Raw genomic sequence first — 25560 nt, forward strand, 5'->3', positions numbered from 1 at the left:
TGCTGAAAATATGACATGTGATTGGATTTTAAATTCAAATTTAAAAACATTATTTTAGAAATTGAAATGGGGTTATTTTTGCATTCATCAAGTGTCATTCTTGAAGTGAAATAAGTAAATATGTTCATTATTATAGAATCGTAGAATCATGAGGGTTGGAAAAGAACTCTGTGATCATCTAGTCCAACTGTCCACCTACCACCAATATTGGACACTAAACCATAGCATCCCTAAGTACTACGTCAACCCTTTCTTTAAACACCTCCAGGGACAGTGACTCCACCACTTCCTTGGACTGCCTGTTCCAATCTGATGGCAGTTGTTGCTGTTCTTAGTGAGTTCAAAGATGTTCATCAGTGATTTTTGTTGAAATTTTCCTCTTCCTGTACTTTTCCCTTTGACAGCTGTTCACAAATGTATGTATTGCCAAAAAGCAATGACGTGAATAAGTTATGATTGTGAACTGAGGGATATTTTTCTCTGCTAATTTAGGGCTTATAAAAGTCTGGAAAAAGACATGATCAAACGTTTGAGTTGAATATCTGATTGCAGCTCTATGCATTCCATTTAAAAATTGCAGGTAAAATATTTATGTTAAATGAAAATGGAGCTGCAAACAAAAATTGACTAATTTTGGCAATCTTGAAGCCTATTCTCAAATTCCTGAATCAAAATGGGAAGCAAGGCCGTGTTTTCTTAACTGATCACAGAACTGTGTTTAGCCAATGTGTCAAAATGGACTGCACTGTGCAGTCCCTGTGTCTTGATTACAGTCCAGGCAGAGCTGATTGCACACTGATATTTGGTTGGTATGAGTGATGGGTACCTGCTCGGCAGGGAAGACCTGCTGCCAGTGGGCAGGCTGCATTGCAGGCTGGGCTGGGCTGCTTGCATCTTGCAGGTTGTGGGTTGGACATGTATGTCCTAGACTGATTCCTCTGGGCTGTATTGTATTTCCAGCATATATCAGGGAAGTTGAAGTCTCCCATGAGAACAACCACAGGCAATTGTGCAACTTCTGCCAGGAACTTGCAGAATGCCTTGTCTGTCTCTTCATCCTGGCTAGGCAATCTGTAACAGACCCCCACCTGGATGTCTGCCCTGTTTGTCCTCCCTGTGATCCCTATGCATAGAGGCTGGATCTTAGCATTCCCAGCCCCAAGCACTACAGCAACGAAATATACTCTAATGTAAAGACCCAAGCCATTGCCCCTTCTTCCTTGCCTATCCTTCTGAAGAGCTTATAGCCATTCACTGCAGTACTCCACTTGCAGGAGCAAACGCACCATATTTCAGTAATGGTAACTAAGTCATAGTTTGCCTGCCACACAATAGTTTCCAGCTCCTCCAGTTTGTTTCCCATGCTGCCTACATTGGTGTAGATGCACCTAAGCTGGCCTCACCCACAGTCCTGGCATTGTTCCCCCAGACTCACTTCTTAGTGAGCATTGTTTCATCCCCTTCCCTCTTCATACTTAGCCTAAAGCCCTGTCAATGAGCTCTGCCAGCTCCTAGGCTAGGATCTGTTTCTCTTTTTGAGACCCATCTGCAGTCACCAGGCCAAGTACTGAGTGAACTGCCCCATGTTCAGAAAAACCCCAAATTCCTGTGGTGGTACCAGCCTCTCAACTATGTATTTATCAGATGGGTTTTCCTGGTCGTCTCAGTATCCCTCCTTGCCACTGAAGGGATATGCTGTACTCCGTACTCTCTCTCCAAAAACTAACCACCCTAATCCTCTGAAGTCCCTTTTGATAGCCCTTAGGCTTCTCTCAGCAAATTCATCACTGCCAACCAGAACTGTCAGTGAAGGGGAGAATCTAGTCAGGAAGTTTTACTGGCAAACAAAACTAGAAACCAGATTACACATTTATTTCTTTTCCACTTACAGATAGTGATACGTTGAATACATTATTATGTATAAAACATAATACAATCTTTTTTTTCGTAGAGTCACCAAGGTAGGAAAGGACCTCCAGCATCATCTGGTCCTTCTGTCCACCTACCACCAAGATTTCCGCACTAAACCATGTCCCTTAGTACAACATCTAAACGTTGCTTGAACACCTCCAGGGATGATGACTTCACCATCTCCCTGGACAGCTTGTTCTGGTGCCTAACCATTCTTTCAGAGAAGAATTTTTTCCTAATGTCCAACTTGAACTGTTTTTGAGTATTTTTTTGCCTAGCTAGCCAGTAGTCTAGTGTTTATTGAATCTGGTTCTAGCCTAGACTTCTCTTCTCATCTGAAATGTTCAGTGAGGAATCTTATAAAAGCTCTGTTCCTTCTTTTATTTTTTCAAACTATTTACTAGGTTGCAGTTAATGGATTCAAGTTTGCAGTAGCACTTTGAGAAAGGGTTCCACCCAAATCTTGAGTGACTATCAAATAATGTGAATATCCATTTTTTTGTTACATTTATCATGCTGAGGTGTCAAAGTTATCCTAGAGAATTCTAGGTCACATCAGAACCTAAGTATGAAATCAGTTGATATTCTTTATTGCTAAAATCAAAATAAGCTATGATTTCACAAAAATGCTTACAGGCAGTTTGTTATATTGCCTCTCTCAACACTGGCAAAAGTTACAGGGTCAACACGTGTCGAAAGTTTCACCTATCAGGATAAGTGAATTCCAGAGAGACATCCTCTAAGCATGTCTTTCATCCTTCGGTTCATTTATGTAGTTATATTTAGTTGTATATGGTTACTTAACCTACAGTGCATTTGTAGTATTTATTCTATGCCTGTGCAGTTGTGTTTTCATTCGCTCTAGATTTGCTTATTACTGTAGCATTATTGTGGCTGTAGTCTTACCATAACTTAACATTCCTAGAATGTTACTAAGATATCAACTGACAAAATTACCTTGGTTTTCAGCCTATGTGCACTTAAATCTTCTTATAATAAAACATATTAGCTCAGCTAATCCAAATCTAATGCTCTCTTCTTTGTCAGAGACAAGAATTCATCTATTCTATGACAATTGGCAAAGCTATGTCTCTCAGGGACCTAGTTACTTAGGTTTTGTTTGAAGAAAACCTTGGCTTTATGTGACCACTGCATTTTCCTCTTGTGGTCTGTATTATTATCTCCTAAATACATTAGCTTATTGTTTTTATTTTTTTGTTTCAGAGCTCACCTTTTTTTGTCTTCCATAGAATTTCAGGATTAACTTCAAAATTATTTATTAGGTGTTGTTAGGTAAGGTATATTCAGTGGTACTTTCAGTGGAAACCAGACAGGATACTTAGGATTTTATGTGCCTGTGTACGTATATGCTTATATAGATAGATCAGTGTGCATGCAAATTTACATTTTTGAAAGTTAAGAGAATGCATAGTTAGATTAATAACTTCAAAGGAATTCAGAATTACTTTGATATCTGAGAATGGAACCTGGTTGACTTAACACAAACTGCTGAAATGATGTGCAGCTTGTATGTTTTATTCTAACTTTTGAGGATCCTTTCAGCTTAATAATTCTTTCAGTTTAACACAGAAAAAAAAATAAAAAAAGATGCCACTGTGTGTCATTGTTCCAGTCAATTCCACAACAAGAATTAAGAGTATTTCAACAGCAAAGCAGGTGCTCAGAGAATCTATGGAATCCCCATCCCTGGGGATTATAAAACCTGATTTGACAAAGCCTGCCTAAGGAAAGTTTGAAATTAGTTCTTCTCTGAGCTTTTAATTCTTAAATATTATGCGTCTCCAGAGTCCTTAAATAGCAAAGGCCATATACTCTTTGAAACCTCAAAAAGGTTTTTAATATTTTTACACAGCTTTTTCAAAAGTGCCTGCAGTTTTCCATTCCAGTAATGTCCTCAATGACCTGTATGTAGCTATTTCAATACTGAGATGCAGTGAGGTCATTAATGTTTTGTTTTTTTCTTCTCATTTTCTTCCCGCATAGGTGAGAGCATTTTGGTTTGCAAGCCATCAGAAAGATCAAAAGGAGCTGCTCTACTTCAGGGATCTCTCAAGCCTGTTTGCAGTTGTTTGCTTAGAAGAGAAGGGGAAGGTGTTGCTTCTAGCATGAAAAGAGCAATACTTGAGGTACAGGACATGTGGAGAGAAAGTAGAACACTGCCTGCACTGCCAGTTTATTTTGTGACACCATCAAATATTTTATGTGCACATTCTTTTTCTTTTGTTTCTTCCTTTGTCAACCCAAGCAGCTTCAGAAGAAAATTGTTTGAATCTGCCTGCTTGCTGCAGTATTTAGCATTTTGTTTTGTATGTTAAGAATTCTTCAACAAGATATTAAGCCTCGCTTTTTCATTATTTATACTCAAACTGCAGGCAGAATTGTGTGTAATTCTTAACCTTCAAACATAATAACATAATCTGTCAGTCTTCAATAGGAAATGTTTGTATATTACCAGTTCCTGAGGGTTGGTAGACTGAATAAGGCTAAATAACATTTGTAGAGCCTTAAAGATTCTCCCATATCAGACCTAAAATTATCTGCTTCTTTTACACAGAAATGATTGAAACTTCATTGAAAAAGGAGCGAATGTTCATTATTTCACATATGTGAGCTTATTTGCTTTTCCAATCTTGATTTTGGGCTTGAACTGAGCTTAGACATTTTAAGTAGAGTAATTTTCCTTGCTGTACTGTTTCTACTATCTTTTATGAAAACAGCTTTTGTACTTAGAACTTGGTTTCTGATTCCATATTTATAGAATTTTAACCAGACCATTCCAAATTTGAGTGCACTTTTCTACATAAGAACTATCTAAAGATGTCCTCCTTTCTTGTGGGAGCACTTTATTACATGAAATAAATCCTCTGAAGTCATAAAAAAGAGCTTTTAATGAAATACCTTTCTGTCTCAAGGAAGATGCACACAGGTAAGTGACCCACAGGGGAAAAACAGTTATGTGAAGAACAAATAATAAATAGATAAATGCATATTGCAGTATGATCTAAGCAAAATGCCTACATCTAATCTCAATTCTAAATTGCTACTCTGTTCATGTTCACTTTCAAAATACTGGGATAAGGTTATTATTAATCTTTGACCATAACTTAGTCCTTTTACTTCTTGATAAAGTGTCTAACTTTTTGCCAGGAGATACTCCTAAAGGTTGGCAGTTAATCTGCCTCAAGTTCTTTTCTTGTAATGGTCCTTTAAAATTTGAGTAGGTGATGGATCAGTCTCTTCTCAGATCTGATGTTCTATCCTGCTGTTTCTCTGACAAAATGAGCAAGTCATTTCCTTCAACAGATCATTGTGAGTGGAGTTGCCAGCACTCCAGATGATGTGCAGACCTATGCCTCTTGCACTCTTCTTGCATCCAGCTTGAAAGAGAACAAGCGAGAAAATGAGAAAGAACAAGACAAAGTGCAGAAAGGACCTATTGAGGCTTGTATAGCATGGCTGCTGGAGAATGAATTCATTCAGATTCTGGAATGTGCAAATGATAAGAAAGGTAATTCTGCTGTTCTGCATTCTTTTTCTTACTAGTGATTGCAGTTAACAGTTTTGAACCAGTGTATCTTTTGCAGATGAGTAAATGTCAGATGTATTTATTTTTTTAACGGTGTCAAGAAGATCTTAGCTTTCAAGGGAGTGTCTTCATACCTGCTTAAACTTTTTTGCATCATGAGTTCTTGGAAGGCCTCTGCACATCACCCTTAAGACTGATACATTCTAATCTACAAATTTCTCAGCTATCTTTAGAAAAGGTGAACATGTACTGCAGGATTTGTGCAGATGAACTATAGACTATAATTTTAATTTTTTCTGAATAAGAACTGGTACATTCTGAGAGAGTGAAGTACTGTACTAAAACTGTTTGTTGCATTAGTTTGCACTTTCTCCTTTTTTGGGTGATGTTCTTAAGATGGCTTCAGATGAGACTCTTTACAGTAATAGAATCCATGTAACAATTTGATTGTATGTCTTTTATTAAGAAAAGATTATATACTTGATGCTCTCAAGAAAGAAATGTCCATTAACTCCTAGGCGGAATGTCAGATGGAATTGTGATGCTTTTTGTTAAAATAGCTATCAAAAGTGTTAATCTCAATAGTTAGAGGGATCGAAACTTCTGATCTGGCCTCTAAAAAAACCTAGCCTAGACTCTAGAAAAGATCTTAATTTTATTGTTTCTAATTTCCTGCCTTCAAGGTGGAGCAGTACTCCATTTCTTTTTGAAAAAGCATTGGAAAATGTTAATAGAATCTATAAAATATGATGCCTGCTCTGAAAGTTATGCTTCCTATTATATTGTGTTGGCCTGTGATTGCAGAGACAGATTTTGGTGACATGGCAGTAGAGGTTTAACCTTCCCACCATTATTCCATTACATGCTGCTGCCGTGTGACAGAGGGCAGCAGAGGAGCAGTCTGAAAAATGGCAACTGACATGGAAGTGTGGGTGAAGCAAAAGTGTGTCATTGAATTCCTCCACACAGAAAAAATGGTACTCATTGACATTCCTTAACACTTGCTGAATGTTTCTGGGGACCAAGCAGTGGATGTGAGCACAGTGAGGCAGTGGGTGGTGGTTTCAACAGTGGTGGCAGTGGCAGTGAGTCACCTCCATCTCTGCAGATATTTTAAAGCATGGCATGCAGGCTTTTGTTCATTGCTACAAAAATGCACAGCTAGTGGTGGTGTCTATGTGTAAAAGTAGTGTTTTGTAGCTGAGAATTTTCTCTATCAACTAGTGTTATTGTGCTCTTTGTGTCTGTTGTAGTTTCCATGGAAGTAAATAGGAGGCATTATTTTTGGAGAGGCCCATGCACATTGTAATATGAATGTGAGATATAAACTTACACTTAAACGTGTATTTTTGTGTTAATTAATTATTTATTTTTAACAGCAAAGATTTTTCACCCAACACATCTTGGCTCTGCTACTCTTTCATCTTCTCTTTCACCAACGGAAGCAATGGAAATTTTTTCCGACCTACAGCGAGCTATGAAAAGCTTTGTCTTGGAGAATGATCTGCATATTGTCTATCTGGTAGGTTTTTCATTCTGTGTTTTGAATCTTTTACTTCAAAATCAAAAGAAATGAGAGAAAACAATTCAGGGCTCCATGGATACGTTTTTTTTTTCCTACCTTGCTTGAGTAATCCTTCATGGAGAAAAGTCCTTCAGAGCTAACCTGTTTCCATAGTGTAGGCTGATGCTGCATATCCATTTAAGCCCATTTTTGTCACTCCTGACTTCAAAAGATGTCAGAAGTTTATAAGGTTTGGATGTAGAATATTTGCAATTTTTCTGAGACATTTGAAGATGATTAAACTAATTGGTTTTGATTTGTGTTTGGAATCTGGATTCGCTTCCATTAACCCAATCTAAAGCACTTTATTGCAAAGTTCATTCATTTTCAAGGCTGAAGATTTTTTTTTTAAATAGAAGTGTTGTTCTCTACATGTTTCTTATGAATTGCAGGGGAATTATCCGCTATAATGCTTTCAATTTCTCAGGCTTGAGTCTATTACTTTTACAAAAACAAATTTGAACAAGTTGTATTTTAGAAAATTCAATTAAAACAAAATTATTAGATAAGGGTTTTCTTTAAAAACAAATGGAAGAAAGACAACCAATAGCAGACAACTAAACACAGTCTCTACCTTAGTAAGTCTTGTTTTTCTCTTGCAGCATGTTGATACAGATATGGAGATGTTTTTTTCCCCTCATAGAATCATAGAATTGCTCAGATTGGAAAAGACCTTAAAGATCACCAAGTCCAACCACAACCTAACCGTACTACCCTAACAACCCACCGCTAAATCATGTCCCTGAGCACCACATCCAAACAGTTTTTAAACACATCCAGGGATGGTGACTCAACCATCAATAGGATGGAGCCTATTCCAGTGCTTAACAACCCTTTCTGTAAACAATTATTTCCTGATACCCAACCTAAACTTCCCCTGGTGCAACTTGAGGCCATTTCCCCTCGTCCTGTCACCTATCACCAGTGAGAAGAGACCAGCCCCACTCTCGCTGTAAGCACCTTTCAGATATTGGAAGAGAGCAATGAGGTCTCCCCTCAGCCTCTATTCCCCAGACTAAACAGCCCCAGTTATGCCCTCGTATTCAAACTGATTGTGCTGACTGAATGATAACAGAATTGTTTTTCTGTCTAAAAGTATGTGAAAGCTTGGAATAGCTTTTTTTGTTAATATAAGTAAAAGTTGAGACTTAGCACTCAAGGTAAAGGTAAGATTCAATAAGTACTGGCAAAACCTGTGTTCCCTACTGCTTTATCAGGTGTTATGGCAGTAGTTATTGTGGTTCTAAGAGGCTGATAGATAATCTGTCGCTTTTGTTAAAGGAGAATAAAAACACTGGTTAAAAATCTTATAGTGGCTTAGATTTATGGAGCAATCTGGCAAAGATTCCAAGTTCTTTCATTGTTAGAATACCCACATGAATCATGTCATATCTCATATCTCATCAGTACAAATATTAAAAAACTAGGTTAGAAAAGCTTTCACTTTCTTCAAGGTACGTGGTTATGACTCAGTGCCTCTGAGTTATACGTGGGATGCCTCAACCACATTCTATAGACTGTATTTTTGTTTACTGAAAGCTGCTCTGTTTCTCCGAAATAGTTTTTGGCATTATCTTGTTTTCTTAGGTCACCCCACTGTACGAGGATTGGACCACAATTGATTGGTACCAGTTTTTCTGCTTATGGGAGAAGCTGCCTGCCTCAATGAAGCGTGTGGCTGAGCTGGTGGGGATTGAAGAAGGCTTTCTGGCTCGCTCTGTAAAAGGCAAAATTACAGCTAAAACAGAAAAACAGTACAGACAAATGGCCATCCACAAAAGGTAGCCACGAACAGATCTGAATGTGCAAAGACCGGAGTCTATAACTTGAAGAATTGATAGGTTCTTTGTTTTCACAGAGTGGGTTTCTTGCTGAGTGACCTATTAGGTCAGATATATCTACAGAGACCTTGGGCTCAGTGCGCTCTGTACCAAGAACACCACTGCCACAAGATGTTTGTGTTGTGTTATTTGGAAGCCAACTTCTGTGTTTCTTTTTTGTACTATGCTATAGTACTACTCTGTCTATCCTATCATCCTATCACTGAATACTCTAATGTGACCTGGATGACGATTTCTGAGCATGCTTTTTTTTTATTCTTTAGATTTTTCACCAGTCTTGCCCTCCTGGATTTGATCAGTGAAGTTCCCTTAAAAGATATGACCAAGAAATATGGTTGTAGTCGTGGCCAACTTCAGTCCTTACAGCAGTCTGCTGCCACATATGCAGGTGAGTTTTGTGTGCAAAAACTCAGCAGGAAACTTCAGGTAGTCTATTTTCTTTCCTTCCAGGTAAGGGGATAAGAACCACAGTGTTTAACAACAACCAGTCTTGTAAAACCAATTCCAAATTTCTAGCTTTATCTGTGGCAGCCCCTGCTTTAAGATGGAACCCCAGTGCATGCTGTGGGAATGGGGCCAGCTGGGTGAAATCAAGCAGTGCTGAAGCATCCTAATGGCATCTGTGTAATGTGCAGAAACATAGATTGTTTGATATGGAAAAATGTACAAGTCAATTCTGACTCTTTGCCATATCAGAAAGAGAACATTTCAGAGGTTAGGTCTTGGATCTCTGAGACAGAGTGGCTTTTTCCTAGTTACAAAGGTAATAGATCATAAAACGTAATTTTACAGTTTTAAAATCAGAGTGAATAGTTTCCAGGTCATTATTACCAGATAACAAGAAGTCAGAGAGCTCACATTTACCATAACCTCTTTCAGAGGGCTGTGTAAGAGTAAAGGTAGCTGCTCACCATGTGATCAAGAGAATTTCTTTCTGTTATCTAAACCAAGTCTTTCGTTACTCTGTAGATGGAGCTTCAGTTTCTAATACAGTTTTATCTCAACTTGTGAAACCCTATGCGTGGGTTGCAGCATGAGTCAAAGCCCCAAAATGAAAAGGTCACGCCAACTGATGCTGAGTAGTTTAAATTAATTTTGATAGTATAAATAACTTCTTGTTATAATGGTTTCACAATTCTCTATTCCCAGTGTTAATCATTTTTTCAGCAATCAAGTAGGTAAGTGCAGGAACAAGAGTAATTTGGAAAGTAAAATGAACTGTTGACATGACATATAGTTAGGATGAGATGATAAAAAAGCTGTATTCTATAATTACTGTTAAAATATGGCAGTGAGGTATGCTGTGTCTTTCAGTTATTTTCATACTCTTATAGATACAATCTATGAGTAAGAAACTGTCTTTTCCCGGCCCTTTTCCTCCTCCCATGTTCTGAGGACTGCAACTATAATCTTTACATGAACTTCGCTAGCTCCTGTAGTGCTGTCAGTAACTGAAATTCAGCAAGTGAAGTTCTTCTCGTAAGGACGTCACTGCAGAGTGGATTCTCTTAGTGCTTCTCATCATTGCTTTTCCACTCTTCTTCAGTGCGTTTGGTTTATAGGAATCCTGTTACAGGATACATCTGTTTCATTTCCTATTTGCATAATTAGAGTCTTTAAAAAAGCAGTGTTGTTCAGAATTTCTGCCTCACTTATGAACTATTTAGTTCTAGATAAAATTGACTTCTGCAAGAGCAGTTCCTAAGCAGAATGTAATAAAAATGAATTAGATGTCCATTTCTGTAAGTACTGGGAAAGAGAAATGTGAAGAGAATGACTGTTCAGATGTGGAGTTGAGACTGATGCAACTTCTGTGTTCCAGGCATGGTAACAGTTTTCTGTAATCGATTGGGTTGGCACAACATGGAGCTGTTGCTCTCCCAGTTCCAGAGCCGCCTCACTTTTGGGGTTCACAGGGAGCTTTGTGACCTGGTACGAGTCTCTCTGCTGAATGCACAGCGTGCAAGGATGCTTTACAACGCTGGCTTTGTCACAGTTGCTGATCTTGCTAAAGCCAGTCCTGGTGATGTGGCAACTGCTCTGCAGAATTCAGTACCATTCAAAAGGTGAGAAATCAGGAAGTCCAGAAGTCAAGTCAGAAGTTCATTTATAAGGTGAAGGATTTCAGGATGAAACCTGTAATTAAATTCGACAATCTTTTGGGACTTGTTGCTAAATGTTACTTAAAAATAACTTGTAAGTCTCTGTGACTGATCACAGTAATTACATGATTACTTTGAAATTAATAATAACATGTTGTATTTGCAGCAAGAGATTGTGAGACCTGAATTTTCCTCTTCCTGAATTGAAAATGGTTTTTGGAGGCTTTTTGCTGCCTCTAAAAGGTTAATGCTTTCGTGCTCTACCATATCATCAAATGAGCGCATGGTTTATTACCGTACTTAATTTCAGATTCTCTTGAGATTTTCATGTTAGTGTAATGACAAAATTCCTACATCAGGTACCTGTTGGACTCTGCCATGATACCTCTCTGGTTTGTGCTCCTGAGGTTACCTTTCTTTGCATGAGTTCACAGAAGAGGATCGATTCAGACCTAGATCTTACCCTGGTAGGGTGCTGGGACTTATCTGGGGCAGGTATTTGGATGCAGAAGCTTGGAATTCTTCTAGGGTATGCACTGTAGATGTAGTCAATAATATCTTTCATTGACATCATTGGCATTTAGTAGAAAACCGAAATTGTTATTTCCTATTAAGCAAGATACATTTTGGACATAGCATTATGGCTTCACAGAAGCACTAACTGGAATAGGAGCAGAGCAGAATAGGGTCAGCTCCTCACGTTGTTTGTTATTTTCTGCATAAATATTCACATCTCTTTGTTGCCTTTCCCTTAGTGGTCGCAGGGCTGTGGATGAAGATGAAGAATCGGTAGAGGAGCGTCGGACTGTGCGCAGCATCTGGATGGCTGGAATGAAGGGCTTAACAGAAAGTGAAGCAGCTTCCCTCATTGTGGAGGAAGCCAGGGAACTTCTTCAGCAGGACTTGGCAGCGATGGGAGTGCAGTGGAACCCAGAGTCTTTTCTTGAGGCATCATCTATGATCAGCAGTGAGTCAGAGATGGAAGACAGACTACATAAGCCAGTTGGAGAGCTATCTTCTGAATCTTCTGTGATGTTAAACAAAAAAGAGTGTGGAGTTCAGAATCACAAAGGCCTTGGCTCTCAGGCTGGAAACATATCAGATATTAAAAAGGGATATAAAAGGCGGCTAAGCAGTAGTACAGCATGCTCTAGATTTGAGAGTGAAGTCACATACAGGAAACAGGCTCAAGCAGATGAAAGAAATGGTGATACTGCGCACAGTGCTAGAAAACGGCCCAATATGAGCAGAGACAATGAAAACGTGGAAGGAATTGTTAGGGTAAAAAATAAGGCAGATTCCGAAAGTGTAAGTCCAGAACTCCATACTGAGCAAAGAAAGACACCAGCATTAGCAAAAATGTCTTCAGCCTCTAGATTGTTAAGAAGTGAGGACACACATTTAAACCGGACTAGGAACAAAAACACTTCTTCAAAACTGCAGAAGTCACTGCTTGAAGATTCAAGTACAGTTATCATGAACATTAAAAAATCTTCTGCTTTCCTCTCCAGCATTTCTAAAGATAACTTATTTTCAGACCAAAACAATAAGGAATGTCCAGAAAAAGTGTCTGTAACTCAAAAGGTTTCAAATTCTGTACAAGGAAATGAGGGAAAATAATGTAGGGAGAAAAGATAAATTGGATAGTTTATTTTCAGAACTTTCTAACTCCAATGAAGGCATGCCTATGGAGAGAGCAGGTTTTCAGGCAACTGTTACATTACAGAGTATTCCACACATCAACAAGGAGACATATGATACTGTAGAAAGTAAAGTAATACCTTCTAGGGCTAGAATACAGAGAAATAAAACTACTGCTAATAAGTACAATAAGATCAATAAAATGCAAACAGATGTGAGCTCTGCTGAGTTGAAGGTTGATAAGCAGCATACTGCTTTAGATGCGGGTTATTGTAATGTAAACACTAACAGCTCTGGAAATGTGTGTGTCCATGATGACAATAGGAAACAGAAGTCTGCGTACTTATGTCCCGGTGGTGATAAATTCCACTATGCTCAGATCCAGAATGGTGGTATAAATGGGAACAAAATACCCACTGGAAAATTGTTACAAGCTGGAGCACTACAAAAAGGCTACGGTCATCCTAAGGATTTTATGAAAGACTCTCTAGTAAAATCCAGAGCTATTTGTGATGCAGATGATGTTCAGAATTGTCCATCCTCTGGTTTGATTTGTGTCTCTACGGACTTTGAAGATAGCTTCCAGTTGGATACTCAGACCGAGAGGATAATAAAACAGGAGGCAGCAGCCGAAATCACGCGACAGCAGGGAATACAGGATTCAGAACTGGCAGTAGTACCTCAGCAGGAAATCTTCATGAAACTAAGCACTTTGCAATCTGGGAATGCTACTGGGGAAAGGCTAGATGCAACAGTAAGGACACTAGGCTTATCAAGTATTATCACAACAAATAATGTTATAAAAAACACAGATCAGCACTGCAGTAACAAAATTTTGGAGTCTGAAGACTTTAATGTACAGCCTGTAGCAAAAGAAATAGAATTTGCACCTATCCTTAAAGGAAGTGACTACTCAGTGACTGATTCTCAGCTAAACAGTTTTCTACAGTATTATCAGACCCAAAATTCAATGAAAGGGGAGAGTGCTTCTAAAGGTCCCAATAATTCAACCTGCTCTCTTGATAGGGAGTACTTTGTAGAAGAAGAATACCATCCTGTCATGGAAACAAGCCTGAATATGAGTGATGGCTTGTTGTTTGATGATAGCTTCAGTAATGTCATTGATCTCTCAGCTGTGAACAACATGGAAGCTGACAGAAAGGAACCTGAGGGAAGGCAGGGAGCTTCGCTTCCTGCAGGTGGTCTTTTGCAGAACCTAAGGCCTGTTCAGAATAAATCTGATGCCAGTGACAATCGGAGGGAGCATGAGGATCCAACACAGAATAATGATGCATCTCTAGTATTCTCTGATCTCATAGCTGAAGTTTTAGATCATGCAAACTCCCCAACATTTTTGGAAGATTTTCCTTGTACATCTCATGGTCAGTCTAAATTAAGAAACATGGTGATTTGTGAAAATGATTCCAATCCAAAGGATTTAGAAGTGGATCATGGTAAAAAGCTCCAGTGTGGCCAGCAAATATTAGATAAGAAAACCCATCCATTAGTGTGGACTGACCACTCGTTTGAACTGAGTCCAGGACTTCAGGATGTATTAGACAAATGGCCTACTCCTTCAGGCACTGAACTTGTTCAAGTAAATGTAAGAAGCTCCTGTCTGAAAGGAAATTTAGTTGCTTCAATTGCTAATCAAAAGCCAGATGCAATTTTTGAATTTGAACGTCATCAGCTAGAGCCTTTGCCTAATTGTCAGGATTTAAAAGACTATTGCAAAGTTAAAGAAAACAAAACAAAAGACTTGGATATTCAGAAATCAGACTGTGTAACGCTTATCCTCAGGGGAAGCAACAGGACATCCTATCCTCCACCAGATAACTGTAATGGATTTATTCCTCCAACACCCCCCAAAGAACTTTTTCCAAAAAGTTCTGTATCTTTCTCTGTGAAATCTGCAAGGAAGAGACAGGTTTCCAGCATGAATGAAGAGCAACTGGTTCTGCCACAGCACAATTGCAAGAGTGACGCAGAGCAGCAGGCAGTTGAGAGGGTAGCTTCAACTGAGGCTGATGAGATAAAAGATGATTCCACCACTATAGACAAAGACTTTTCACTGCAGCTGTCTCAGGATGTTTTTCCACTCACTCCCTCAAGTGAAGGGTTCACTATTGTTGATGTAGCAGGTGACAAAACACTTTTCCAGACTTTTCTTGCAGAATGGAAGGAGAAAAGCAGATTCTCCATCTCAGTGGCATGTGAAAGAAGAAAAGGTCTCTTGTCAACCAAATCAACAATTGGTGGCAGATTCAAACAAGGTTAGTTCCATGTTTGTGAACAACATGATGGCATCTTCAGCTTAAAGCAGCTGTGATGAAGGAAAGAATTTGAAAAAGGAGGAAAATTACTGACACTAATTTAGTATTGTCAATCTCAGTAAATCAAAGAAGATAAATGTTAGCAGAGAATGGAGAACTGATGTCAGACATTGCACTCTTAGATCTTTGCTGGTTGCAATGAGGTGTTAGCAGCTTGTTTGTATATGAAAACATCTAAAGATGTTTTAATATCATGAAATATCATCTTAAGATTTCATATCTAATTTTAAACAAATCTCTGTTGTGCAGTCCTTTTATCACACGTATCTTTCTGTGTCATATATTTTTAGTATATTTTTAAAATAAATTATGTATTTAACAGTGACCTCTACGGGTTGTTCAGGGTCTCCACCAGGCAGCAGTACTTGTGAGGTTGCTTCTGAAGCAAATATTTCCACATTTACAAAATATTAATTTGGCGAACTGTATCCATGTATGAAATTCAGGGTCAGCTTCTGGATTCTTGCAATAGTGTTTAATTTTCATTCGCACAGAAGTATGCATTTACTGCAGATTGTTTGCTGCCATATAAACTATTTCTTTAAAAACATAAGATGGAGTAGAGTTAGATTTTTTGCTATCATATAATCATAATAACAACAACAAAAAATATTTATCTATGAAAATATAGTTTTGATGGACAAATCTGTAACGTTTTACAGAGTGAAAGGAAGCGATGTTGTTCGGCCTGAACTTTTGAAGAGATTTCTAGGAAATCGGAGTTTTGCAGGAATGCTGCATTCGTGATTGTTTCTACTACAAGAGGAGAGAAACTGCTGTGTCCTAAACATCTTCAACCCCCCCTTCCTTCCCCCCCCCCCAAAAAAAAGAGAAACACAGATATTTTCTCCATATAGATAGAAATAAAGGTATATATTCATATTTAACAAATTTAAGCTCAGCTGTATGTGTCTACATTTTCCAGAACCAAACTCTCCTATATTTATAGATGTCATTTTGTAATTACAACTTAAAAATATTCCCTTAGGAAATTCTCCCCAGTGGATGCAGGTCAAAGATGATGGATTTCCTGTCCAACACTGTGAAGATATCTTGGTAGTTGGACTGGCAGTCTGTTGGGGTGGAAAAGATGCCTACTATATATCTTTGCAGCAGATGCAAGACCAGACTGGTAAGTGAGCAGACAGGCTGTGCTGCTTTATGTGACAGTGCATTTCAAGAAAGTACCTGTGATAGTTTTTTGGAAGTGTTATGGTTATTCCTTACTCAGCTCAGTTGTGTGATGGAGTAATTTAGCCATGTTATTTTTCATCATTTTAAGTGTTCAGCAGGCTTGAACAAGTTACTATCTATAGATTTGTACTACCAGGTGATTGGCACAAGCAAAGAACTGCTGCTCATGTTGTGGACCACTTACATCTTGACTTACTCCTGTGTTCTCTTTAGCTTACCTGCTTTTCTCTTTCAACCTGTTTTAGCTTTCACTCTAAATCTGACATTAGAATAAGGCCCAATCTGCTCTTATTGCTAAGTTTTGATTCCTGACCCTCCTTATTTAGTAATATAAACACAGGACGTTTTTTGGGAGTCATGTCTATTTTGAAAAAATAGATAAAGTCAGTATAGCTTTATTGTTACTTGTTTACCGTCCTACTGTACTTTTTTTGCCTTAGTTAGTTGCATTCAAGGTTATCTCTCTTTTCTTATACGTTGGGTAAAATGTTGATTATGTTTGCATTTTCTGCTTTAGAAATCAGTCCGAGTTTGGCACCACCACCTTTGGACAAAAACCTATCTGTAACAGAGAGACTACATCATCTGCAGCTGTACCTGCAGGAGAAGCACGAGCGCTCAATTGTCATGTATAACTTCATTCAGCACTACAAAACCCTGCTGCTGGCTTGTGGCATCTCCTTGGAAGGAAGTTTTGAGGACCCAAAGGTTGGAAGGATTAAGAAATTTAACTTGGGTGAAACACATAAGTGGAAATGCAGGAGTACCTTCTGGTGCTTCTATAATTTAGATTTGAATATGAATGTACATCAGGGGGTTTTGGGAAATTTTCTTCTGGTGGAAAATGTAGAACAATATTAAGAGAAGTTTTCATGCAGTGTGCGTGTTTGTGTTGCCTACAAGAGAAACAGGCCAGATTCAGTGTTATTTAACACATTAATATTTCATTCCTGAATACTTAAGTGGAGAGGATAAGTTTAAGTCTCACCCGTCCTAATGGACAGGGCTAAACTCTTGTGCTGTTGCTTATAAGAAGCTAGAGACTGAAATGTTGGAAGCATTTCTGATCATATTATTGAATCTGAGATTAGAAGATTTTGTTACCAAAGAGTTTATCTGCTGTGTGTATGAATTATTCTACTACCACTATTTTCTCAAAACAAAACTAAATTTATATGTAATTTCAAAAGGTATGGATGCCATCTACAATTCAAGTGAAACTCTTGAAAGAGTTAAAATGGCCCTCTTGTCCTTATTAGGAAAAGCTTTAGAAGCACAGAAATTTCTAGGGTTGGTATTTATATCTTACATCACATGTGGGCTGAATAGCATCAAGGCAATATTAAAGCCTGCAGGTAAGTAGCAAAGCTGTTCAACAGAAGGACAAACTTAGCTTTTTGTACTGATGTGTGCCTTTGGGATAAAATTAAAGAGCAATAAAAGTAGCACCTTTCCCCACACTGTTCTGAATATGAAAAGGAGTCATATTTATTCATTGTAGCAATGCAATGAATATATACATACATACATACATACAAAGTCACACCCCCACACCTCCCACAGACCCCTACATATGTATGCATTTTTAATCTTCTGCTTGTATGTCAGAGACAACGTAAAAGAAACCTGTGCTTCATCCTGTTTTGACACAACAATTTGAAATACAGCTATGAGCAGAATTGCTTTGAAAACAGTGGGAGGTATGAGGCTTACTGAGAATAAAATTTGCCTCACAATATTCTTGCTGTGGTGCTGATATGCAGAGAATAGGAGAGCTCAGCTTGGCTCGTATGTTCTAGATCAACAGCAAGTGCTGATTTTTTACAAACTCAGTTTTCAGAGTAAATGCATTTTGATTCCGGTTGTCATATTGAATCCCCTTTGTTTTAAGATGATATAAGTAAAACAATGGAGAATAGTTCCCTTAGAAGTTTTAAGTTGACAATGGGCAAGACTTTCAAATGTGTAGAATTAATTTTCAGTGAGAATAAAGCATGTAAATGTCATGACCTCTTAAAAGTTTTATCTGAAATCATGTAACTTTTTCACAAATTATTCCTGTCTGCCTGACAAATGAAGAATGATGTGGACTACAAACTTGCCTTAACCTCCAATTGAGTATTAAGGTTGTATTATGATTAAAATGTAAAAAAAAAAGTCTCATGGAAGTCTGTCTTTTTAAGGTTGCTTGTTGGCTGCTTGATTCTGGCTCCAGGGAACGTACCCTTCACAACATGGTAACTAACTTTCTACCCAGTGAGCTACCTCTGCTGGAAGGGATAAGCACTGGCCAGGGGGTGCAGAGCCTGGGGCTTAGCTCCAGTGAAGATCATTCTGGGCGGTACAGAGCAGCAATAGAGTCTGTGCTCATCTTCAATGTCATGAACCAACTCCATAGTGAACTACGGAAGGAAAATCTGACAGGTAAATAGACCTCCTCCACTCGAGGACAGGGATAGGGTAGCTATACTACCACAAAGTGAGTGATCAGTGGAGAACAGAAGAGGTTTGGGAGTTCTTATTCAAGTGTATTCTGTGGTAAAAAATCTAATCTTTTAGAAGAAAAGAGGGAACTTTCTTTGGGAATACATCTGTTTTGCAAAAACAAATTAACCAGAGGAGAGTTTGGGAATTCATTATAGGATTTAAGATGTTTTTTGTATCCCAAATATCCATTGGTTTCATTGGCTGGGGAACCCATCTGGATAATAGTCTAAAATCTCTGAATCAAAAGGATCCTTGCCTCCCAGGTGAGTACCTTGGCTACTCTGAGGGATCTTTCTGTGTTTATTCCCTTGTACACAGCTCTGGTGAGGTTGCGTCTTAAGTACTGTGTTCAGTTTTGGGTCCCTCACTACAGAAAAGACACTGAGGTGCTGGAGTGTGTCCAGAGATGGGCAACAAAGCTGTGAGGGGTCTGAAGAACAAGTCTTATGGAGAGCAGCTGAGGGAAATGGGATTGTTCAGTCTGGAGAAGAGGAGGCTCAGAGGAGACCTAATTGCTCCCTATAATTACCTGAAAGGAGGTTGTGGGGACGTGGGGCCCAGACTCTTTTCCCAGGAAACTAGTGATGAGAGGTAGTGGCCTTAAGTTGCTCTAGGGGACGTTCAGTTTGGATATTAGGAAAAATGTCTTCTCCAAAAGAGTGGTGAGGCATTGGAACAGGCTGCCCGGGGAGGTCTTGAAGTTATTGTCACTGAAAGTTTTTAAAAACTGTGTAGATGTGGCTCTAAATGGCATAGTTTAGTGGGCATGGTGGTGATGGGTTGATGGTTGCACTTAGATCTTAGATGTCTTTTCCAACCATAATGATTCTACGATTCTTGTGAACCCTTGTTTTTCCTTATCACAAACAACTTATAAATCTCTGAAGATTTATAAGAGATTCACTGGTGAAGAGTTCTTGCCCTCTGGCTGCCTCTTGTAGCTTCCTTTCTCTTCTATGCACCTCATTAAACTTTTGTAATCCCATAGTGAACAGTCTATTGCTCTTACACTAATAGTTGCTGAGTGTTTGTCCTTATCCAAAAACAAACAAAAAACAAGAGCATATACTTATTGATGGGCTTTGTCAATTTGTTTCCCCTAAATTGCACCCAGAGCCTAGGATAAAGGTCCCTCCAGTCTCACTGAAACATTGTATTGCAAGTTTACCACATCACCTATGATTGTGACAGCTAAACCTTAGAACATTTTTAAAAGATGTAGGTGGTGGAATGAAAGTGTATCCAGTTAAAAAGCTTTACATTAATCATATCCACAGTTTATAAAATGTTGATATCCAAGGAGATGTGTATTAGGAGAAAAAGCACTTTTTTGACAGAAGTTAACTTACCCTTTTGTTATAACTGTTTTACTATGAAATATTCCAGAAACAGAAATATTTAAACTAGGTCTATTAAAAGATCTCAGTGTGTCAGGGCACTTGGGTTTTTTAAAAACAAGGGTTTCCCTGTTGCTTTTCTTTTTTTTTTCTTTCTTTCTTTTTTTTTTAAACTAAATCTGTTACAGTTGATATGTTTTTGATGTTATAGAAGTTTTTCTTGACATTTGTTCTTACTCTAGATGTGTTTTCTAAAGTGGAGATGCCTAACCATTATTGCTTGGCTCTGCTGGAGCTGAATGGCATTGGGTTTAGCACAGCAGCATATGAAACCCAGAAACAGGTCATGCAAGCTAAACTAACTGAGATTGAGACCAAGGCTTATCAACTGGCAGGCCACAGTTTCTCCTTGACCAGCCCTGATGACATTGCAGAGGTATGTGAGAACTCGGATGGGAGGTGGAGTACTTTTCAGAAGATATCCTCAAAGTGTTTCAGCTTACACTGAGTGAAAAGGAAGACACTGTATGAAGAAAGAACTCTGGTCAGATTTTTTTGTCTGTGCTCATTATGAGCTTGCTGCCTGCAAGGTGCTGTGCATCTTCTGCTTGATAGTGATCATTATGATTTCTGCTAAGTTCTGCAGAAATAAAGAAGGTAGAAATGAAGTGGAAATGAACTTGTTGTCTTTATAGGACCTGGCTCCTCATGAAGCATGAGATCATCTGCCAGTCAAACAGCTTTTGGATTATTTTGGATTAATGGTGCAGGACTAGAATAGTTTTGATGCAACAGCAGTATTTTACATACATTAGATGTGGTATGACATGATCTGAACAAGCTGGGATGTTGCTTTTGTCCTTAACATAGGCATGAAGGAGAAGATTGTTTTACAAGTTTTGAAAGAATTGCAATCTGTTTTTAAGAATCGGAACATTTGTTTGTAGAACAGATTCCTTTTTAAAAAGCCTAAGAAACAGATTTGGATTTAAATTACTGATACTTTTATTTCTGAAGAACATTACTTTCTGTTTTTTATGTTTGTTTCATGTCATCCCAGGAGTAGATTAGAAATGCTATGCATACATTTTTTTCAGATTAGTGCTGTTTGATACACTAATTTCTTGTTGAGGGGCTTGTTATGGAATTTGCAAACAGTGATCACTAAAGGAAGTTCCAGAAACATTCCACCTATGTTGCAAATGCAGATGTTTTGTTTTGCAGTATTTGTGTGAGTTACAACTCCTCAAATAATGCTCAAATCTGATCTTAATTCTGCTTCATAGAAAAGGGGAAGAAATATTTATCTCTTTTCTGCTTGTTTTCCATACAGAAATCTTGTTTGAAATCACATGAAGTTTTTTTTTTATAGTTTAGTGGAGCTTTACTCATCTTATTTTGTGGCAGCAAAATTTTTGTGCTAAATAAACAAACTTGTGAGAGAGAAACTTCTATTCCCTTCTCCCAGCTGTGAAATTAAATGCAATAGCTGTGAAACACTGTATAATGCTACACAGAATGGAAAGTGAAGAACTATGTTGTATCTGTCAAGTAGTGAGCATGTACTTCATTTTCCAGATTTTGGCAATTTGTTAGAAAAACTAATATTCTGTGGCCACCTCCTCCAGTGCCGATGTTGTTATGCTAAAGCCTGTTTTCCACTAACACTGCTTTTCTTCACTGATGTTCTTCACACTTTTAGTCTTCTTAATTCCGTTTTATAACAGTAAACTCACTTAATGGATGGAGTTAATTACCTTTCCTAAAAACATACATCTGAACTCAAACTTACAGTATTTAGAAAATGAGATTATAGATTGCATTTTGTACTTAATTAAAATAAGGAGAGATGACTTTGATAGCATAGATCTTTAATCAGCTTTTTAATTACTTGGAACATTCCTGCATTCATTCTGGCTGAAATAAGCTGTTCAACTGCTGCATTCTCCTGGGAGTAGCGTGCAGAAACTGATCTGAGATGCTGGCCTTTTTCAGGTTTTGTTCCTAGAGTTGAAGTTGCCACAAAATGGAGATGTGAAAGTTCAAGGGAACAAGAAAACTCTGGGTTATACCAGAAGAACAACTATTAAAGGAAACCGGGTTAGGTTGAGCAAGCAGTTCAGTACGACCAAGGTACAGTAAAGTCTGGTTCTAAGCTGAAATTGTCTGAAAAATTCTTGCTTCACACATGTACTATTGAAGTTAGATATGCTGATTTAGACAAAAGTAAACTTTTTCTTGCCTTTTACTTCTCCAGTTACCACTGGAAATTCAAATCTGGCTTCTAATTTAGCAGAGCTGTTAACTCCTCCTAATCTTCTAAAGCCCAATTTTAGCGAGGACCTAACTCTCAATAGCAGGTTTCAATGAGAACAGTCAGGGAGAATTTCAATCAAGACCAAAATAGTTAATAATTTTGTAAAGCCAATAGTAAAAGTGTTTTTCAACATAAGCTTGAAAGGCACTTAAATATCATGGTGATTAAATACAGTGTTTTCCCTGCCAGTTAATGCCCAATCTATATTTGGTGCTTCACAGAATTTGTCTTCAGAATGGTTGATGTTATGGCATGTTGAATTTAGTATTTCAAAAGCTTGTATAAATGTGAAGGTGATCAACATGCTGTCTAGCTGCTAGATACTGTGCAGCTGTAATAATATTAACTTCTGCAGGCTAATAGGTGCTCTTGTCAGACAAGTGATACAGGCTAACACCTATGTTTCCTATTTTCAGTACTCATTAACGTGTTGTTGTTTCCCCTTGTTCAGTGTAGTCAGTGACTGGAAAGCAAATATTGATCTTTGAAACTTAAGTGGCAGTGAAGAATTAAGTATTCTCATGGTGGAAGAGCCAAAAAGCAAAAGCACAGTGAGGATTCCCTCCTTCTGTGATGTAAAAGGCAGAGGCAATAACAGCCTGCTGCATACAAAAAATGTTATACTTAAGAAATATTTGCATGACATTATCTTTTGATTTTAGTCCCTTCATTGCTAGTGATGAACTTTGCCTTTCAAGGAGCATGGTCAAGGGCTTCATTTTATGTGTTCCTAACATGAAAGTAGGAAGCAATCACAGAATGCATTGAGTTGGAAGGGACTTTTAAAGTCATCCAGTTCCAACACCTACCATGGGCAATCTTGCCCACCTCCAACAGGGAGGCAAATATACAGGTAAATTGAAGAGAAACATTAACACTATGCAAGAGGAGGCAAGATAGAGGACTCATGGCAAGCGATGTTTTTTTTGCTTATTTCAGCTGACTTGGTGCAGACCAATAATGGTGGATGCAAGAGTCCAAAGAGAGGTCATTGACTTGCTTGTGTCTTACGGTGTTTTCATTGTTCAGGTGTAGATGATATAAGTAGAAGAGATATCCATTTGATTTACAGTCAGTGATACTTCTTCCCATGAAGCTGCAAGACAAAGCTTTATAAATAAAGCTTTTAAGGCAATTAATTACAACTGTGTTTCTCTCCACCAAGGATGTTTTGGAGAAATTAAAGACACTTCACCCATTGCCAGGGCTCATACTGGAATGGAGAAGAATCAACAATGCCATTTCTAAAGTGGTGTTTCCACTACAGAAGGAAAAACGATTCAGTTCTGCTCTAGGAATGGAAAGGATATATCCAGTGTCACAGACTCACACAGCTACAGGTAAAGAAATGTCTGCAAAATCCTTCCTTGTTATTGAATTTTGACAACTTTTCTGTGGGGAAAAGAGTAAAGAAATAAAACCTGTGCTTTCTTTCAAATCAAATGAAAATACTTAAATATCTGTCTCATGTTAATCTGTCCTGTAAGTCTAAATGTGTTAAAATATGAGGTTTACTCCAAAAGTAACACCTCCTGTTTTATTATGTTGGCTCACAATGTCAGAGTTGGATGTTGGTGGTATGGCAGTAGAGGCTGAACCTTCCCACCAATATTCCATTACATGTTGTTGCTGCATGACAGATGGCAGCAGAGGGGCAGTCTGATGAAATGGCTACCGACATGGAAGCATGTATGAAGCAAGGGTATGCAACTTGATTCCTCCATGTGGAAAAAAATGGCAATGAATGTTAATTCATTGATGCTTGCTGAATGTTTATGGAGACCAAAGGGTGGATGTGAGCACAGTGAGGAAGTGGGTGGTGCAATTCAACAGTGGCAATAGTGACAGTAAGTCATCTCTGTTGGTGCAGATTTTTACAAGCATGGTATGCAGACTCGTGTTCATCGATGATAAAAATGCATAGCTAATTATGGTTACTATGTTGAAAATGGTGTTTTGTAGCTGAGAATTTTCTCTACCAAATAGTGTTACTGCACTCTTTGTATCTGTTGTAGTTTCCATGAAAATAAATAGGAGGCATTACTTTTGGAGAGACCTACATAGATGTATTTGTTCTGTGAGAAGTATAATTTATTTCTTGCATATTGTCTTGCAAATCTCTGACCCCAGAACAGATTCTGGATCTTGGAATTTCCTGTTAGCTATAGGAAAATGTTGCACAGGAACTACCTTAATTAGCATGAGCTCATTAATCATAAATTATTTTTCTTTTTCTTCAGTTTTCTTTCTTTTTTTTTTTTTTCCTTTTCCCCAAAATACTTGGCAATTGTGTTTTGCACTATAATGCATATGTGTGTTCCCCAGATGGAGAGATTCCTTTTGGACTCTTATTTAATTATACCTCATCTTCCTTCTCAGGTCGAGTAAGTTTTGCAGAGCCAAATATCCAGAATGTGCCAAGAGATTTTGAGATTGAAATGCCAATTGTAGTTGAAGAAAGCCCACCCTTCAGGACCCATGGAGGTGTTTATTCTCGTGCTGTTTCCAGGGTCAGGTAGGGAGGATCTTGGCTAAGTTTGTGTTTACTCCCCTGATCCTAATGTGGTTGAGTTGTGAAACCTGTGGCTGCTGTCATGTCAGTGTGACTCATTTCTCAGTGTTTCCCTTACACTTTCAGGGGAATAAATACCAAAAATGCTTGATTCAGAAGTATAAATAAGAAAAAAATCAGTGACATGTGAAAGATATAATAATACAGATAGCACGTGGCCTCATGTAGTTACTTTTTATAGCATTTATCAGCATCGATCAGACTAATGTTATACACGCTACTGTTGGATAGAAAGCATGAGTCTGAAAAGTAACTAACTGGTCAGGATCTGTTTTAACTTTCTAAAAGCTGTGCTGAAGAGGGGTGGGATATTGTGGAAGAAGTAGAAGAGAGGTGAGCCATTTTATGCAGTGCATCTCCCTGTGTCAGGGAACACGGATATACGTATTTTTGTTCTTTGTTAGTAATTTCGTGTGTGATAAAGTATCTCCTTCAAAAGCACCTAGGCTGCAAAGCAAGATTTCTGAATCTACTTTTTAATCTAAGAACCCTATTCACTGGCATGTAATGATGTCAAAATTAGAAGTGTGTGGAAGTCTAATGAGCTAGCAAAGTTGACTTTTGGCAGCCAGCTAGTGAGCCCAAGGACTTCATACTTGGTGGTGGGATTCTGTCCTTTCAGTTTCTTTTCTTCTTCCACTCAGATTCTTATCATACATACGTCACCTGAGTGACTTTTATCATCTTTGAAAGATGCGAGAACTTTCAGAAATT

At 38.2% G+C, this 25560-nt stretch overlaps 1 protein-coding gene across 1 annotated transcript in view; it reads left to right on the plus strand.

Moving 5' to 3' along the window:
- Positions 1-25560, plus strand: part of POLQ (DNA polymerase theta) — a gene marked incomplete at its 5' end in the record, with an annotated part of 55872 nt that overhangs the window by 16837 nt on the left and 13475 nt on the right. Inside the window, 15 exon segments of the mRNA XM_019618497.2 lie at positions 3916-4058; positions 5236-5440; positions 6838-6980; positions 8610-8803; positions 9127-9251; positions 10686-10929; positions 11721-12582; positions 12584-14879; positions 15928-16071; positions 16651-16841; positions 18317-18557; positions 20200-20393; positions 21953-22090; positions 23440-23614; positions 24654-24789. Of these exon segments, the coding sequence (XP_019474042.2) occupies positions 3916-4058; positions 5236-5440; positions 6838-6980; positions 8610-8803; positions 9127-9251; positions 10686-10929; positions 11721-12582; positions 12584-14879; positions 15928-16071; positions 16651-16841; positions 18317-18557; positions 20200-20393; positions 21953-22090; positions 23440-23614; positions 24654-24789 (5431 nt within the window).

The sequence above is a fragment of the Meleagris gallopavo genome, chromosome 1 (genome assembly GCF_000146605.3).
Source record: "Meleagris gallopavo isolate NT-WF06-2002-E0010 breed Aviagen turkey brand Nicholas breeding stock chromosome 1, Turkey_5.1, whole genome shotgun sequence".
In the NCBI taxonomy this organism is placed as follows: Eukaryota; Metazoa; Chordata; class Aves; order Galliformes; family Phasianidae; genus Meleagris; species Meleagris gallopavo.